This window comes from Rhea pennata, chromosome 7 (assembly GCF_028389875.1).
Source record: "Rhea pennata isolate bPtePen1 chromosome 7, bPtePen1.pri, whole genome shotgun sequence".
NCBI classification, from domain to species: Eukaryota; Metazoa; Chordata; class Aves; order Rheiformes; family Rheidae; genus Rhea; species Rhea pennata.
Genome location: NC_084669.1, coordinates 9,255,862 through 9,274,514, shown reverse-complemented (window position 1 = coordinate 9,274,514; position 18,653 = coordinate 9,255,862). Strand labels below are relative to the sequence as shown.

Below are 18,653 nucleotides of genomic sequence, written 5' to 3'. Positions count from 1 at the left end.
GTATTTATAAGACCATTCAAAGTGTCTCTTTCTAATTCATTGATATATTCTGATTCTGCAGGAGGTAGGCTAAATGGAAAAATCTTTACCTATTTTCTCTGACTTTTACACTTACAAGATGTATATCCTTGCAAGATGATGTACATGAAGCACCTGTTTCATTTGTATGTTTTAGCAAAATGTTGTCTTTTCTTTTGAAACTAAATACCCATCAGAAGAGGAAAAAAAACATGGAATAAGAAACCAGCCTCAAAGGCCAAAACAACCGTGCACCAAAGTTTTGTCTTGGTCACAAAGACAGACTCTGACAACCTGAATTTTAGTTTAGGGTATGATGGACAGCTGAGCCCTACTTCAATTGAACTAACTTCTTAGTCTCAGATTATGCAGTTACGAAAGGATACGGCTCAAGATAATTCCAAATTAACAAGAGTACAGCCTTTCTCTGCTCATGGCTACTACCCCAAAGGCTCCACTTTGAATAGAAATAGCTCATTTCTTACCAGATCTCCATAGCCTCCAGTAACTCTCTTTTTTATCATTTTCATCTCCATGACTCTGAACAGACTGTATTGCTTGTAAGCTTTAGCAACTATCATGTGCATTTAATACAATACAGCACCAGCAGGAATAGCATCTAAAGTCATTTTACTATTATTTTTTGTTTCCTGGTCTCAAAAATCCAATTATTTCTCTCCTGTAGTGCTTCCCATCCCTACTGTGCTTTCACCCACACATGGTACTAAACTGAAAAACTCATCAATAGTTGGGAGCAGAGAAGGAGATGGAACAGACCACTAGATAATAGCCAGGCACGTAGTCTTCCTACTTTAAGGAAAATCCAGACTTTTCTCACCCATTATCTCTGTAGCTCTCTACAGAGAATTACATATACTCCCAAAGGAGGGAGACTAAGAGCATGGCTCATTGAAAATAGTACCTCCTTTCAGTAGAAGTACTTATCAGTAGCTTCCTTTCAGTAGAAGTGCTCTTGGCATCCAAATGTGCATTAGTCACTCATTTGGTGGCTACTATCTTGGCTAATATCCTGGATACTGAACCAGAGGAGCCTCCAGAGCTGAAAAACACAAGCTGTTACCACTTGTCATCAAATATAAAATTTCTCAAGGGGACGGTCTTGTATTTGTATGCAATGGTGCACAGAGAAGAGAACCTGTAATACACAATCTGCAGTGGATTCCAGGTGCTTTTACTTCTGTAACACTCTAAGGTCTATATTCTGTTATTCACTATAATAGGACATCCTGTTTCTTTAAAATATACAACCATAACTGAAGTTCTTCTTGCTTCTCCATTTCTGTCACAAGCTTCATTGGGTAATTTTTTTTTGCCAAGCAAGGTGGAATATTAAACACTACTAAAGCTGGAGCAAAGCCACACAGTCTGGCTCCAGATCTGAGCCCAAAGCTCAGGTTCTTTCCATGGAACTCAATTTTGTATGTGGAAAGGAGACAAACAATTTTGCTTCTCATATCTCAATGACAATAGGACAAGGAGGTCCTCTGCATTTTTGTCCTTCATACATTTCTATGATGGATGATGATCCATGCACAGTTCTATGATGATACCAGCATAAAGATGAACTAGTCACAACCATGGGAGATGGAGATCAGTACTGACAACAAAGATATGCACCTTTAAAAAGATTTGTTTAGCCTTAATAAGAAGGATGATCCAAACTAAGAATCAACAGGACAGTTTAGACATTTTCTGTTTGTGCCTTCTCGTTTCTAAACACATTATTTCGCTGTCAAGCACGTTTCTCCCTGTCACCTTCTCAGCATCACTCATATCATCTGGCCTTACAAGAGAAGAGAAATCTAGTATTACTAACTCCTCTTTATGGCTATATGTCTAAAAGTATTCCAGAGGTGATTCTGACACTCAAATTACTTCTATAATCTGGCACAAAGTCAGAAACGCAACCAACTTTGCATGTCAACATTAAAAGGAAAAATAACAGAAACCACAAATCCATGGAAACTAGTGCAACTGATTCCCTACCACAAACTTTTACCCATCACTCGAGCTAAAACACTGAAAATATTTCTGAAAATTAGCAATTTTGCTCTAAAAGCAACAGCAAAACTCTCCTGTGAGAACTTTTGAATTCTCCACAATTGCATGAGGACATAATAGGAAACAGCCCAATTCTTAAGCTCCAGTTCACAAAATACCTACCTCTAGGACTTTCCCAGTGATGAACTGGTGACACGCTTCACATTTGACACCAAAAAGAACCTGATAGTCCTTTTCACAATAAGGAGCACCATCTCTGAAAAATAAAATCCATAAAATACAAATCACCTTTTAATAAGCAACAAGACTTGTACTCTTCCTTTGTCTTCTGCCTGGAACCCTACCAACAGCAAGCAGCAAATGAGGAATTCTAGGGAATTTTTGTGTAGAAGAAGAAAGGAAAATGAAAAAAAAAAAACAAAAAAAACCCATATTCTTATCAGTGCTTCCTAGAATTATTCTTTAAAATGCCATCAAGAAAAGGTATCCAGCACAAACCACTGCAGTAAATCTCATTCATTAGAACTGACTCTCTATAGTGAAATACGGTGTAATTCCAGGGAAAGCAGTGGAATTATGTCCATGGGATGAGTAGAGATCAGGGTCTTTATAACAGGTATATACTTTCTGTTCACTTCAGTAAAGAAATTTTTTGGTGCTCTTCAAGGAGCAAAACCACTCACTTTAACTCTAAGGTTATGGAGTTTTTTGGTATGAATGAGAAACATGTAGGCAGAAATACTGCAGCGGGTGAGCTTAGAGAATTTCTCAGGCACCAACACAGAGAGGTTCTTTTGAGAAAATATGGATGCTTAAGTTTTTTATTTGTATTGTATCTACTACTACACTTAATGATAGGTTTATGACACAGACTCTGTTTCCATAGATCATCTCATTCTTACATATTTGAAATTGAAATTGTAGCTTCATTCCCCCTATTTTATTGTTAGAACACTCTTCCCCATTCTCTTCCTCCACACCTCCTTAAGCTCAAAACTCTCTTCTCTAGTTTCTCATCTAGAGATGAGAAACAGGTCAGTTACATTGTCATGTTTACTCCATTCTCTAGCAGAGGCAAGCAACAAACACATTGCTATTTTTTTCTCAACATCACAACTTGGAAAGCAAAATAATTAGAGAAAATGGCACAAACCTGTATGTGACCAACATGGGAAACATATGCAAGAATTCATCCAACTCTTCGTAGGATCATGGAAATGTACTTGTTTCATACTAGTATCAAATATGGCCTCCTATCGTTAAACACCACTTTTCATTTAGTCTTTCCATTCACCTCCATTTTCCAACTCAGAGCACAGATGTTGGTGTATAAATAAAGATGGTGAAAACAGGATTTCGAAAGGGGAACTTTGCTGCAAACTCTTCCTCCTTGGCAACTATGCATTCCAGGCCAAGATGGCGGAAGAGATACAGAGGCTACTTACTTGCTGATGTATTCTCCTGTAAGGACCTTCCCACAGGCCTTGCACTTAAAGCATCCCAGGTGCCACTGCCTATCCAGAGCTAGCAATGCTTGTCCGTTTTTTATATCTCTTCCACAGCCAGCACAATCTGCAAAGAACAGACAAATGTATTTGTTGTCAGTTACTTGCTTCATTAATCTTCATTAATCATCTACCAATTAATAACCAGAAGGGAGAATTACACAGCAACATGAAGATATGTCTTGCTTTCCTCAGATGTGTCACTGGTCCTGCAGGAAGATTCAGTCTTCACAACTGCAGATAAATTCAGCATAGGAGATAAAGTAGTTCTTCTGTTTTTATACTGTTTATGATTGAAAGATTGCCTGGCACTCTGCAGAAACTTCAGATTGTGGCAGGAACAAGCTACATAAACCATCACTCAAAAGCGAACCTAAGTTCAAAAGAAATCAGTGTTTTCCTCTTTCTGCTCTCAGCAAGATCTTAATTGCTTAAGGGAAGTTACACAAGTAGGCCCGGATGAGCATCATCTGGAGCACCCTGGCTGCCATCCTCTTCAGGCACTGCATTTCCCCATTGGGTGGCAGCAGAGCCCTACCTGTTCACCTAGTTCACGGGCGCTAGCCCATCCCAACCCTGGATTAGGGTTGGGATGAGACTATTTTCCACAGCTAGAACCCAAAGCAAAGGTGGCAGTAGTAAGACAGTAGTAAATGCTGTAGTAGTAGTAAATGACAGGCTATATTCTCTTCCACCTGCCGGTGCGGAAAACAGCAGTTCTCATGGTTTCTAACTGGCACAAAGACTCTCACTCCATTGAGAATAATCAATGCTCACTTTTCCCTCTGATACTGAAAGATCCTTTGATGGTAGAAATCAAACCTAAAGCCAGGAACATTGAATGTCCTCTGTCTCAGAGGATGTCACAGTGTCTTATGTCACATCAGAAACCTCTGGCTCAGCCCCAAGTTCCTGCTCCTCTCCATTCAAACACAAAATACTCAGAGATTTCCTGGTAAAGGGCAATTCAATACAGCACAAGATCTGAAGAGACTGAATTTGGGGCCAGCACTGAACTGCAGGCCTTCTGCTACAACTTTTGTGTCCAGCCTCTGGGGACGGAAGGACTGTGGGAAGCAAAGTCCTGGAAAACTAGTGAGGCAGAAAGGGCACTCTCACAAACTGAGGAAGGCAGGAAAGCCACAGATCAGACAGCCTGAAACAGTGTTAAATTCTTCCCTATCTTACTATCCCCCAAATCAATGTTCCTTTGGTGAATGTAACATCCTCTGCACATGCCTCCAACATCAACGAAAGACCAGCAGGAACAGCACAATCAAATCAGTTCAAGTCTAGGCACCAGGAAAAGGAACATCATGGCTTCACTGCTGAAGTTCACTCAACAGGTTCAGCCTGAAATCTCTCTCCCTTCCTCATGGTTTTCTACCCCAGGTAACATCACAACTTGCAAAAATCTAGTTCAAGTTTATTATCACAAGGACAATGACAGGAGAGTCAAGCCCTCTTATGCAAAGGTAAGCTTTTCATTTTCTTGCTTACAGGCCCAAACAAGCCCCAAGTACATACTGTGCACTCCTGCTACCCAGGTCACCACTTGCAGCATGTGTATCTTCTGGTCAGCACTCTTTTTTTCTCTCTAATCCCTTAAAAAGGGGCCCAAAACTCTGTTTATGTGCTCTGTGGTAAAATGCATGTCACAGCCTGATGATGTGACTTGGAGTTGCAAAGCAACCCGGAGATGTCTTAATACTAGGATGACTTTGTTCTAGAAGACAAATATTACAAATCAAAATCATGAAATGACAAGGACTGATAGCACGTAATGAATCCCCCTGCTCTTCTGTTTCCACTCAAGGCTTCATGCCACCCTCCAAGGACAGCAAACACTGGAACCGATCACCAAAGGAGGCTCTGGAATTTCCAGCATGGGTTTGAGGCAAACATCTGTCAGGATGGCTTGGGTACACTGATCTTGCCTTTGGTTTTGGGAGGATGCTATACCATCTCCTGAGCTCACCTTCCAGCCTGAGGAAATTTGAAATCATGTAATTTATCTACTGTGACAACAAATGGAATCTTTCCTCCAATCGCAGTGGGAGTAGCTTTAAACTGCACTCATTTCTCAGCTTCTTAACCATAATGCTTCTCTCTAGTGCCAACTTCCACATTTCCTGACCTGGGTCCTGCTAAACTGTGCCACACTCACTATTACAACAATCACTCCAATGTTCCTACAGTATTTTCCATGTTCCTTTTAGCTTTATCCAGGAAATTTTTGTAAAGCTGAATTACTCAGATGTAGAATCATAAAAGAGATTTTTAAAGCATTTTGGTTTCTAATTGAATTTTTGAAGAAAAGAAGGAATAGAAGATTGTCCTTACACCAAGGTCCATCTAGTCCAGTATCTTTGTTTTTGACTGATCTCAAAAGCACAGGACTCGATGAAGTTTCTCTCTGTTTACTTGTTTCTTACAAGCGAAAGGTGGTGGTTCTGGACTGACCACTCTTGTATTTGTGTGCTATAGAAGGAGTTGATAACATGCATGGAATTCCTCAATAGCAACAATGACTTTTACTTATTCTTTCTGTGTTTCCTGAAGTGTTTTGCAAGAGTAAACATCATCATTTCCATGCTGTTAATGTAACAGATATGGTAAATGTCTAAAATCAAAGTAAGTTAATAGTCCAGTATTGTCTTATTACACGAAGAAAGCTTTTAACTAAATCTGACTTTTCCTCTGGCAAAACTGTCAGGTACACACATAAAAAGCCAGTAATTATCATTATATTCCTCCTAAAATAGAAAGCAGAAAAGGCTGGGCTAAGAAAAGAAGACCATTTGTTCACCCAAAATCCACAAATAAAAGCCTTTTATGTTCTCAGGCTTACATGACAAGATATTAAAGCCTTTGACTGAATTTCATCAGCGCACACCATATGCAGGAAGGATCTTAATATCACACTAAACACGATCTGCACCAACCCAGGCTGTAAATAGAACAATAGAACAGCACATGTTGGAAATACAAGAGCTGCAAGGTAAGATTAGCAGTTCACAACCATATGCAAGGGCAAATTTGTGTACTCAAAAATCTTTAGATCCTCCCCCAAAATCTGATGTAATGGTTCCTACCATTCCTACCTCTGGCTACACAGCTGGGTCTAACGCTCTGCACTGCTAGTCACTAGAGCTCTCCTTTACTGTCTTTCTTTCTGTCATATAAACCATTCTTCCCTTCTCCTGTTCTTGCATGGCTATACATTCAGCTGTGCCAGCATAATGGAGAGAAGTGCAGTGCAATGTTACTAGTCAAAGTGCATGACTGGCCAGTGCAGTTCCTATATGCACATATCTTGTGAAGAAATGCATATTACAAAAACATTGACTATGTAGAATTATTTTTGAGCTAAAGGAAGGCTGGAAACCTTAGACTAGACAGGAAGTAATTCTTGTAAGAAATGTAAAGTAATGCCTCTTAACACGTACTGTGGCCATGCCCCAAATATCAGCTGTATGGCAGCCATTTCTCATGGAAAGCACTGGAGTATGACTTCAGCAAGGACCCAGTCAGAAGTTAATACGTATCTAGATATACCAGGAAAATAACATGCTCCACCAAAATCCATCCTAAGTGGAAAAAATACAAGATAGTATCTGGGAAAACTGGCATATAGTAACCTTACCCAACCCATAGCCCCCCTAGGCAGCTTGTGACACCAGTAGCTGCAGTCCCCTCTCTCAAAGCCTCCACAAACAATGCCCAGTTGCTCAGATGTTTTGCAGAGAAATTGAATTCACCCTCTCTCTGAACTGCATTAGCTGACAGCATCATTTCTAAGCTCAGTAGAAGCTTCTTGCATAGTTCTCTGCCTGATACACTTAATGTATTTGTCGTGTCTTTCATGTACAAAAAGCCTGACTAGGCCTGCTCAATCTGCAGATACGTCCTAACATACGTAAGCTACTGCTCTGGAATAAAATAGTCCAAAAGGCTGTCATCTTGAAGTGTCCAGATAACAAAGGCAAATGCCAATAAGGACAAAAGGCTGTGACCGAATGTGGAGTCAGCCAGCCCAAAAGCTGGAAGGAGTGTGTAACAGGGGGGAAGGGTAGGACAACAGAAAGTAGTTTTATGTATGATTAAGTTCTCCAGTCTCCAAGCACCTCAGGCAGCCTCACTAGAAGATGAAGGCCAGGATGAGCTGCCTCCACAAGACCTGACTCGTAAAGATGCCAAGAGAAAATTCATTTCCATTTTTAGTGCCTGTATCACCCCAGACATCAGGAGTGAAACATCCTGCACAGCAACTCATTCGTCACTGCCTAAATGAAGCGATGGATTTTCCTCCTTTGCCTCCCCCCCCCCCGCCTCTTTTAACCAATAGCAGAGAGCTCTCCCATTGCCTGATCACAGGCGGTGGGCTCTGAGCTGATACAGCTGTATTAACCCTAAGCATGCTGCATATGACTTTACCCTCTCGCATTCGGGTTACTTTTAAAATTTACTAGCAAGTTTGTCTTTATCCTCACATTCTCTATTCACCCCACATAACTATGAGAGAGAAATCATCCCCACCTGCTTTTGTCCTAATGAATACAATTACACAAACCTTTGCAGGGAGTTTTTACATAAATATACCAAACATGTTCTGTGCAAGGGTCTGAACTGAGATAACAACAATCTGGCTTTATGATGCATAATTCAGTCACCAAAAAGTTGCTTTTAATCCTGATGGCCATTGGTAGCACATGTCTAGACAGAATCTGAAGCTGCCACAACCCCTGTGCATCACAGTAGTATTTTTTTGTACTCTTTTTGTTATTGTTCCCTTTCTGTACAAATACAAGTATACTAGTTGTATGAAGACACAGTGTAAGCACACTTCTACCCTGAAACAGGTAAAAGAGGGCAAAACATTTTTTATTTTTATTTTTTTTTAGAAAATGAAACAAGCAAGTTTTAATTGGACTCGCACGTAAATATATTATCAAAGATATTCAGACCTAAAGAGCAGATTCAGATCTGGTTCAGCAAAATATTCAAGTGTACTTATGACGTCCAGCACATAAATGGCACTAGCGAAGGCCATGAGGCCAGTCAGGTATAAAATTGCACATACCCTTTAAAAATTTTGCTGGACTGCAGCTATGATGAACAGGGATTTTGTGGTGAAGACAGGGTCAAACGATACCACTGAATTCAAGGTCAGCAAATCTCTAATTGTAAATGACTCCTAGCCACCTGGAAAAAACATTTATAACCCAACAATGCTTCTGTGGCAATTTGAAGGTTGAGCAATTATCCTCTCTCCTAAAGCTAGGAAGATCACAGCTAAGTTTTTCTCGATCACCCTTTAACCACAGGACAAAGTCACTTAAAACCTTGTTTTAAAATTAAAAGTTTTGATGTTATCATGCAGGCTTTTCCAGCTCATCAAGGTATTTTTTTCAAAAACTAAAAATAAAAGCTCATTTAATCTGTTTACAGTACATAAAATGCTTTCAAAGTTTAAACCATAATCATTTGGTTGTTATGGCAGCAATAAGTTCCAGAAGATCAGAGTATATCATACAATATTGGGATTGTTAGATGCAGGATTTAGAACCAAGTACATTTCTCAATTTTACAATCAAATCTGCTGCCACAGACACTTCCTCTTGGCCAATGCAAGGGTAGGCAACACTTGTCAGAACTAAATACACTATTGTCTTTTTGCTAAAGGCAAAACAAACCCATGGTGGCTGCCTTGTACCCCGAATAATTTAACAGTAAGAGGCTGGGCACACACAACAGAGGAAACTAGATTTCTGAAGAAAAGTGGGGTGCAGCTTTGGAAGCTTATTATAAACGGCAATTTGAGAAAAATGATAATTTCAAAATAAGTATTAAAAGACCTCAATAGAATTATTTTAGTTGATTAAATATGGAATAAAATTACAAACAGTACAAACTGGCCTTATTTGTGTGTAACAGAAGTCCACATTAACAAGCATCTCTGAGTGCCTAGCAATGGCTTAGCTTTTAAAGAAACTGGTTAATATACATGGAAATATAAAGCAAAGCCGTTGATTTGAAGGAATCAATTTGTAGGAATATCTTGGATGTATCATTGCTGTAAACATCTCTTTACTCATTTGATGTTGTAATTTAACTTGGAAGGATGAATGCTTTTCATTCAAAAAAGGCTTCTCCCCCCCCCCCCCAATTTTAGCATCCACGTGTGCTTTCTTTTCTTTTTTTTCTTTTTCTAATCAGCGTCGTTTAAGCAATTTCTTAATAATCAGTGCTACAAGTTACTAAGCCAAACCTGCAAGGTCTTATTATAAGAGCAACCTGTGAAATCAGTGGAACACATCCGATTTCACGCAAGATCCCTGTGGCCAGGACCCAGCTACTCTATCACGGAATATCTGGTTCTCCTTGGCCACTGACAAGCAATGTTATAGCCAACAGGCATGGATGAGGTAAGGACAACACCAAGCACTGCTACAACACACGCACACAATATCATAATGATTAGAAGCTCAATCTATTGTGGCATCTAAAATGCTAATCATGGCTCACTCCGTCCCTCACTGCAGGACCCAGCCAAGCCCCTTTGTGCCTTTGGGCCATCCCCTCATATCCGTTCCCAACCATCTTCTTAAGGGTGGTACTACTAGCAAGGTCTGAGAGCAGGCCACAGCCAGTATCCTTATCTCTTGCTATCAGCACTCATTTCTTAGTCTAGCCAAAATGCCAAAGAAAAGCTACTCTGCATGTAAGGGTTAATGCACTTTGGGAAAGGAGTAGATGAGGACTGGGGCTGTGCTGTGGTAAGGGGTTTCACAACCCTGAAGAATGAGGAAGATAAGGGATCTCCGTGAACCAACATCACCTTTGCAGCTGTTTTCACCAGTGACAAGCTTCAGCCTCCCATAAAGACCAAATTCACTGGAGACGGAGAGGTTACTGTGAGTGAAACAGTATAAAGAATCCACAGCCTACCCACAGCTACCTCAGACTGCACCAAGCCTTGTCTGAAAGGCTCATCAATGTCACAAAAATATCAAAATAGTAGCACCAATTACTACTAGCTGAGGCTAGTCTTTATCCTGTTCTCTTTTTTACCACACTTCAGCACTCACATAACTTCAGCTGAATTTAAATTCACAGTTCCAACTCACTGTACCAAAGTGAGCTGCACAGTTTGCAGACGAGCTTCACTGCCTAATGCCCAGCTCATGGATTGCACGTTCTGTGTCTCTTCACTTGCAGGCTAATTTAGGTCATTTTCCATTGTTACTCTTGGAGAACAACTAATCCAAACAGCATATAATCTCTAACAATAGGAATGAAACATACAGTAATTTTTAGGAAGGTTTTTATGCCCTGATAATTCAGAGCAAACCAAGGTCTGCCCAGAAACTAATCCACTTTTCACATTCTTCTTAAGTGATCTGTGGTTGCTGACTTATTACATGACAGGTTTCTGAACACAATTCCCCAATCCTCCTGTTTTCTAGGGAGCTCTTCCTAAAACTGCATGTACAACATTGGTGATTTCTCTTAATGCAATACCCCTTTATGGAGTGAATGCTTGCACTTTCCCCAGAACGTTCTTTGGGATGATCTTCTGTTTAGTCCTTCACTGGTAAAATCAAAGGAGATGGAAAATTTCAGATTCAGAGTTTAAGATGGGGTTATGCCTACACAAATAACAGCAGGTGTTTACTACATTTACTCAATTCACAATTGTTTCTGCCCTGTTTATATACATCATAAAAGTATACAAAACAGATGGGTAAACTGGACTGAAAACACCCTCCTGCAAAACAGTTGTTTTAATGAAGGAATGTTTTCTGATGAAAAACTGCGAAGTCGGTACTTCCTGCCCTGCTACATCCGTATAGAGACTTATTCTCAACACAGTTGCCCTCTGTCTTCTGTCACCCAAAGTCAGCCCGTAACACTGCTTTATACACCTCAATAGAAGAACCTAAGACAATTTATAAAGCAGCAGTGAAAACACCAATCCTTATGGAATAAGAAATAGCTGAGGGAGAGTACTCAAGCCATTTAGTTATAGTTATGAAGCATAAGTGAAGACTAAAATTAATTCAAGAAAGCTGCTCAAATGACGCAAATGCCTCCAAACTTTCAAAGATTCTTGAAAAAGAATAGATCTTCCTGCATTAATCATAAAAATTGGACATCAAAGTCACTGGAAGAATTTACCAAGGGAAGAGCTGAGTATTCTTTAGCCATAATCAATGCAGCAGATCATATTGGCTCTTGTCAGAAAGCAACTATGCTTAAAATTTGCCTCATTTATCTAAATTTAGTACTGTTTTTGTGCACTTATTTTTAAAAGGGGAGGTGAGTGAGTAGAATTTTAGACCCATTGTATTTTCAATATATGAAGTCATAAATGTGGTTGCACTGCAAGGTTACAATCAAATTTAAATTAAAATAAGGAGTATTAAATATTGATATTTTAAAATCAAAGATTTAAATTAAAATTTTAAATTTTAATTAAAGTTAAGCATCCAAGTGTAAAAATACAGAAGGTAAACTTGCTCTCTCCTTTTCCAATCTATCAACAAATCAGGTATAAGAACTACCAGTTCTAACATCCTTAAGGATGTGGTAATCCAAAGTAAGTAGTTTTATAAGCTACAAATCCTTGACAAATAACAAGTTCCAAAATTAAAATACACTTTAATGCATTCACTTTCTTCACAGCAGATTTCAGGTAGCTTCTGAAAAAAAATATTTTAAACCCACAATGCCATTTTTATGCATTTTAATTGAATTTCAATTGCCATTCAAATGGAGCTTGACATAAATCATGAGCAAATCCATTACATAAAAATACAGATGTTATATAGAGCTATATTAGTTTAAGTATGTACTGATACAGAGGACTCTCATACTTATTAAAAACATAGTGCCAAATTATATTATACCAATTAACTAGCCTTTTCTGTAGTAAAATAATGAAAAATATATATGTAAGGCAGGTTACAATTAATTATTTTAATCAATTTTTCTGGCTTCCTAGTTAAAGCGTAATTAAAGCCATTGACTTAAATCACAGGTTTTGAAACCAGTCCACAACAATGTCTGTGAAATGTCTCAACTATAAAAATTAAAATAAATATCTACAGGACTACGTGACTCTGTTCTGTGAAGTCCCAAAGATCCCCAGCTGAATCTCCAGTACCTAAACACAGATATGAAGACCTGGATGCTACAGTAAGATTTGTGAATTTCTGTAACTTTAGCAGATAAGTCAGGAATAAAAAACAAAGAAGTGTGTTATGACATACACACAGAAAAAGATTAATCCCTTAAGTTCCAAAGTTATATACAGAATTTTAAAAATTGATATAATGATTTAAAAAATCATGTTTATAAACAAAGTTTCTGAGCCTTTCTAAGTTTCCCAGTAAATTCACTGAAGTTTCTGAAGTTTCCCAGTACATTCACTGATAATTCTGAGTGCATGTCCCTGGAAGCAGAATTAGGCTCTGTGATTTATACTAAGACCTAATTCACATCTACGCCAAGTATTTGTACAGTACCTATATATATTATTTACCTCTGATACACAGTAAGAAATTGTACGATATTTCCTAACAGTGAGCTCAAAATCTTGTGTTGGATGTTGCTTAATATCTCTTTAAGCCAAAAATTAGTGTGCATAGCTTTCTTACAAATAGTCACACCACTTTTTCCCTTTGTTTGTGTTTTCCCTACAGACTTCAGAGAGTTTTCAGACTACTCAGAAAAAGAGGTTAAAGAAGAAAATAATGGAAATTGAATCCAATGTGACTAAATAGTAACAAATCTTGGCTGCAGAATTTTTACAAGAATATTGATGAAAAGGAATTTTTCATCCACTTTATTCACACTGCTAACTTCCTATGAATACGTCTGTCATGTCTATAAATCAACTCAGACATTTTTCTGAATACCAGAGACAATCACCTACATATCTAATGAACGAACAATTACTTCTTGGATATAAAATTGCATTAACAGTTAGAGAGCCTTTAAGAGAAGACTATGAAACAAATTTGCTTTTTCTTGATTCTGCTGCTTTGTTGATTCAAAAGCAACTCCCTCAAATCTTCTCCCTCCCTCAAAAACAAACAAAACAAAACAAAAACAAAAATAAAAACAACACAGCAGTTTTCTGGGCAGTGAGAGAGATACTGATTCTAATTTTTTCCTGCTCACCTTTTTCTTCAACTGATAGTTAGTTCAGCTCTTCTTCAGTTTTACCACAAGCTTTGCTGGAAGTTTCAGATATTTACTGGAAGCTTTACTGTATCTTATTTGAAGAGATAAGGATATTGAGTAATTAACAAAGATATCTTTCTCCCACAAGTTCATTAAGCTTTAAGCTTATTATTTATATCACAATAGAGCTAGGATCCCCAGTTGTGAGCCAGAATGCCATTCTGTTAGACTCTGTACAGATAGGCATGAAAGAAGAAAGCATTTGTCCCAGAGAACTTGCATTCTTTGAAGCAGAACATAATGTACAAGGCAGACAAGGGCAAACATACAAAATAGTATTGTGAAATCTCCACATGGAAGCCGGCTGCTCGGGGAACAGCTGCATCAAAGATTATTTACGCATATGTAGCACTGGGCATTTGGGAAATTCTGGTCCACGTCTTGTCTGTGCTGTAACCTTCTTAACTCACAGCAGAGACCATCACAAAGGAAGGGACTGAGATGTCTTTGTTATTCTTTCTGAACAGTTTCACTGGATATTTCAGCATATGCAGGACACACGTACCTATTTCACTGAAACAGAGGACACTGCAAACTCTCCATCCTCATGTTAAAAAATGATGTATTTTCCAAAAGAAAACACTTGCTATGTATTTGTAATGCTTCAGTTTCTTCCAGATAGGGATTTCTTTCTTATCCACCTAGAAAAATCTGCTTTTCATTTGAAATGCAATTTCTCAGTTCAGGCACTTCACTAAAATGACCCAACCTTTCAGAAGAAAAGGTGATCTGTAGTAATTAAAGCTTCCTTACAAGTAACCACACAACGAATGAAGAGAGAAAGTTGAATCTCAGGTAGAAAAATAACATAACATTTTTCTTACTAAAGTGTTTTATAGTGGAAGCACTGAATTGGAATACCAAAGAGGAAATCTTTTTGAGAAAGATTTCCCAGGTCTAAGGGAGAGCAGTAATCACTAAATAATCACTCCTCTGACAGTTTGGAAACAATAAATCATGAGTATCCAAAATGACAGAAAATAATAAAAAATAAAGTTTAAGGCACTCTTTCTGACTCTAAATTATAGCATGCTTTTAGGAAAAAAAGGTACAATTTGCAGATTTTGAAAGATACCTCTTCAAGAAGAGTCCACTGGATATATGCTCAAAAATACTGGGGGAGGGAGAAACGGGGCTGTCATATACCAAACAGAGACGTGATACATGGGATCTTAATTTAAAAAATGAAACAAAAATCAAGCTACCTGGCTACCAAACAGCCAAGCACACAGTTACAAGCTTGTCTAAAATTTACAAATAATAAATGCCTACACAACTGTTTGTCTGAAAAGACAATATGAACCATAATAAACACAGATGTGTTAGCACCTAGCAAGCGCACAAAGCAAAGACAGCTTAAGAGTCAAAGCAGGCAATCATGATAATAAACCTGACACTCTTTAAAACTCACACTAACGAATCAGATACATTATTCACATCACTCTTTTACTGTGACCCGAGAAAAATAACTTTCCTATCTTTGACAGGATCTTAAAAACTGTGAACAATCCAAGATATTGACATCAGACTTGTCATCTTCCAAAACTATTACTTTTCTCTGATTTGACTTTTAAACACCACCCACTTGTCCCCTGCACTGGGGCTGCTCTACATCCATCCTGGTCATTTTGCCTCATAGATCACATCTCATTTATCAAGCTGCCATATGAAACAAAATAAAAACAAGAACATCACCCATTTCACGTCTACAAAGCTATTTACAGGCATTTTAGCCTTAGATTTCCCACTGACTTCAATGAAAATCCTAAAGCTAATGCACTGTGCTCATCTAGCAGTGTCTAAGGCACAGGGATAACTGAATTATGAATTACTACTCTGTAGCCTCTGCATATTGAAAAAGGCTGTCTTACGAAATTAGAAAAAAAAGGTACTGACGGAAATGTTTGTTTAAAAAATAATCTGTAAACCTATTCCAGGTCATGTATGTGGAGTGAAAGAAATATTTTAATAACATAAATAAGATAAAGGAGTATCATGGATCCAACTAATATTAAATAAAAAAAGGAAATAAATTATTCAGTATTTTTTTCTTCTGAATTTCATGGCCTTGCACAAGGAAAGATTACAACAATATTCAGGCTCAGGTTATGCAATGTGTGTAACCCCTGTACTAAGAGGCATTTGATTTTCCTTTAAATCATCCAAGAAAAGTTGTCAACAACTATCTTATTTATTTAAAGTAACAGAGATGAGAATACTGTATGTTAATATTAAGGCAGACAACTCTAGCTGGTACAACGTTCACTTTCACACTACATAAATCAACCAAACCTGATACACTTTGGTCTAGCAAACTTCTTCATCTCGAACTTTCCTTGTTTTAAGGACAGCTTTCACCAGTAATCTACCTGAAAGTAATCATGGGAAACTGACAGCAATATATGACATAAAATAGATTCATAGTACAAATGAGATTCCCTCCTAAATGAACTTGCATTAAAAACACCTTTCCAAAGAAGGGCAAAGCCATTAGAAAAAATTGATGTGTCTGATTCAGTCAGCAGAAGAGAAGCAAAACCAATATGGAACAGCTTACATTAATTAAAATGTACTTTTCAGTGCCAGCAAGAAAGATTTTGCAGTATTTAAATCAACTTTTGCACAAAGCAAAAACAGCAGCAGCTTTTTAGCTTTGAAGACTCTATTAAATAGGATGTTTCATTAGCTTCATTTGTCTGAACTTATAAACACATGCTGGTCCCACCTTCATTTTTTTGTTTTGGGGAGTTTTGTTTCAAAATGAGCAGAAACTCCATACTGCATCTACCTAGAAGTAGCTGTCCACAAAAGAACACTATACACAGTGACAAGTACTTGTAGATTTCTAACTAGTGCACAGTAAACTGTTACGAGCAGGAGCTTTCTTGTTCTGTATATTGGTAAGGCGATTTGCTCAGCAGAACCCAATTCTAATCAAAACAGCTTGGTACAAGTAGCAGATTAAATTATGCATAAAAGCCTACATTATCCATGGCTTCAGTCTGGAACCTAAGAGTAATTCTAGCACTGATTACAGCTGATAGGCTAAGGTTGCATGTTAGTCATCAAGCAAAAAATACAACCTTAGCCTATCATTTTACAGGGGATAATATGCCACCTTGAATCACATATCAGGGAAGAGGCCACGGTGCTGGATGCGCATACCACTCTGAGAACCAGGTCTGCTGTGATCCAGACACTTCCATCATGGAACACCACTATTTCAGGGACAAGCGCTGTCACATGCTTAATAAACAGTATCAATGACCAAGATCAATCTATTGCCCAAGGTCCACATGCCTTGCAGTTCCTCACTGACTATGCCCCCAAAATAGTAGTAATTCAAAACAACTGGATTTCTACATCATTCTCCTGTCTCAAAACGATCCTCTGCGTGCCTGAAGTACCTCACAGATCTCTCTATTAGTAAGTCTTCAAAGACTTTTTAGAGATCCCAGGTTCTTCCTTAACTGATCAGGCCTGTGCATTTTCAGCTCCAGGTCCACAGTTACAGCAGAATAGTATCATCTACCAGACATGAAGGCATGATATCAAAAAAATGTTTTTCCTTTCCCACTTTGTTATATGTCTGATTACATTTCTCAGCCAATTCTGATAACATGAGCTTCACTTGACTCATCCACAGAGCACAAATGTTAGCCGACTTTGCCTTTACACTGTACTCTTTAATCCTAGTTCTCAAAGCTAAGTATGAGGAGAAACACAAAATTTCTTCTTGAAGAAAACCAACATGTGTGGAAAACTACTTAGTGTCACAAGCAAATCTGGAGCCATTTTGAGTTTTCAAACTATCCTGGGTATGTCATTATAGATTAGAAGAAGCACAAACTGAAACTGGAGAAGTTCCATCTGAATCTAAGGCGAAATACATATGGACAGGGTCCTGGGTAGCCTTCAAAGGTAATCCTGCTTCAGCAGGAGGTGAGTCCCTTCCAACCTCAACTGTTCTGTAATTCTGTAAGATCAGAGTGCTAAGGATAATCCAGAAAAGTCAGAGAAGGATCAGCATTTTCCAAAGATTTTAAAAGAGAAATGAATATCCACTGTGAATCAGTTACCTTTTACGTTACCTTTTAAAAGCACTAAAACTCAACAGCAAAACAAGTTCATTCCCCTCCCTGTTTTTCTTCTTTCTTTCTCTTCCACTTCCATTCTTTTTCTATTTTTTTTTATAATGTTCTTGTGATCACAGTATCATTGTCATATCAATCTACTGGAGACATAAGCCTGGTGGTACTCCTTTTAAAAGATAATGTTATTAAATTAAAATGTTAGAGAGCAGCAGAAAGAATTAATTTCCTCTGACATTGATCTCTTTTGAATACTTAAACCTGTGCAATTATAGATGGACAAAATGGTATCTACTAACTCAAATCTCAGATCTTCTCAAGTAGACACTTTCCCAGTACCTATAAAGGAAAAATCAGCCCTTTTAAAAATGTTGTATTTAGGGAAAAGTCATTCATTCATATTCAAATGTGTAAATGTCTCTTCCCATTTGCAGTACCAGTCACAGACACACACACGCACAAAAAAAACAAGGATGGTTCACAGAGATTATCCACAGTTCTAAAAAGGTACAATTGATTTTAGTTAGTTTCAACCAATTGCTCACAAGCCTCGACAAGTGACAGGTTTCAGAAAGAAGACGGCATACTTACTGCTTGAGGCAGACATTTCTTTTGGACTGGAGGACATTGGCTGAGCACACATCTGACAGAGACAATCCCTTCCATTAAAGGTTACCCGGTCACCTGGTGGAAATGGGCGTCTGAAGAGTTAAAGAGAAAAACTTATTTTAGCCAAAGTATGCCAGAAACCTTCTGTTCCCTGTGC

The 18,653-nt window shown here is 38.2% G+C and overlaps 1 protein-coding gene across 12 annotated transcripts in view; it reads right to left on the bottom strand.

Moving 5' to 3' along the window:
- ABLIM1 (actin binding LIM protein 1) overlaps positions 1-18,653 on the bottom strand; it is a 216,306-nt gene that overhangs the window by 78,096 nt on the left and 119,557 nt on the right. For all 12 annotated transcript variants that reach the window (XM_062580665.1, XM_062580670.1, XM_062580669.1 and 9 more), the window contains 3 exons: positions 18,479-18,588; positions 3,486-3,612; positions 2,203-2,296 (listed from right to left, as the gene is read on the bottom strand). In XM_062580665.1, the coding sequence (XP_062436649.1) occupies positions 2,203-2,296; positions 3,486-3,612; positions 18,479-18,588 (331 nt within the window). The remainder of the gene's footprint in view (positions 1-2,202; positions 2,297-3,485; positions 3,613-18,478; positions 18,589-18,653) is intronic.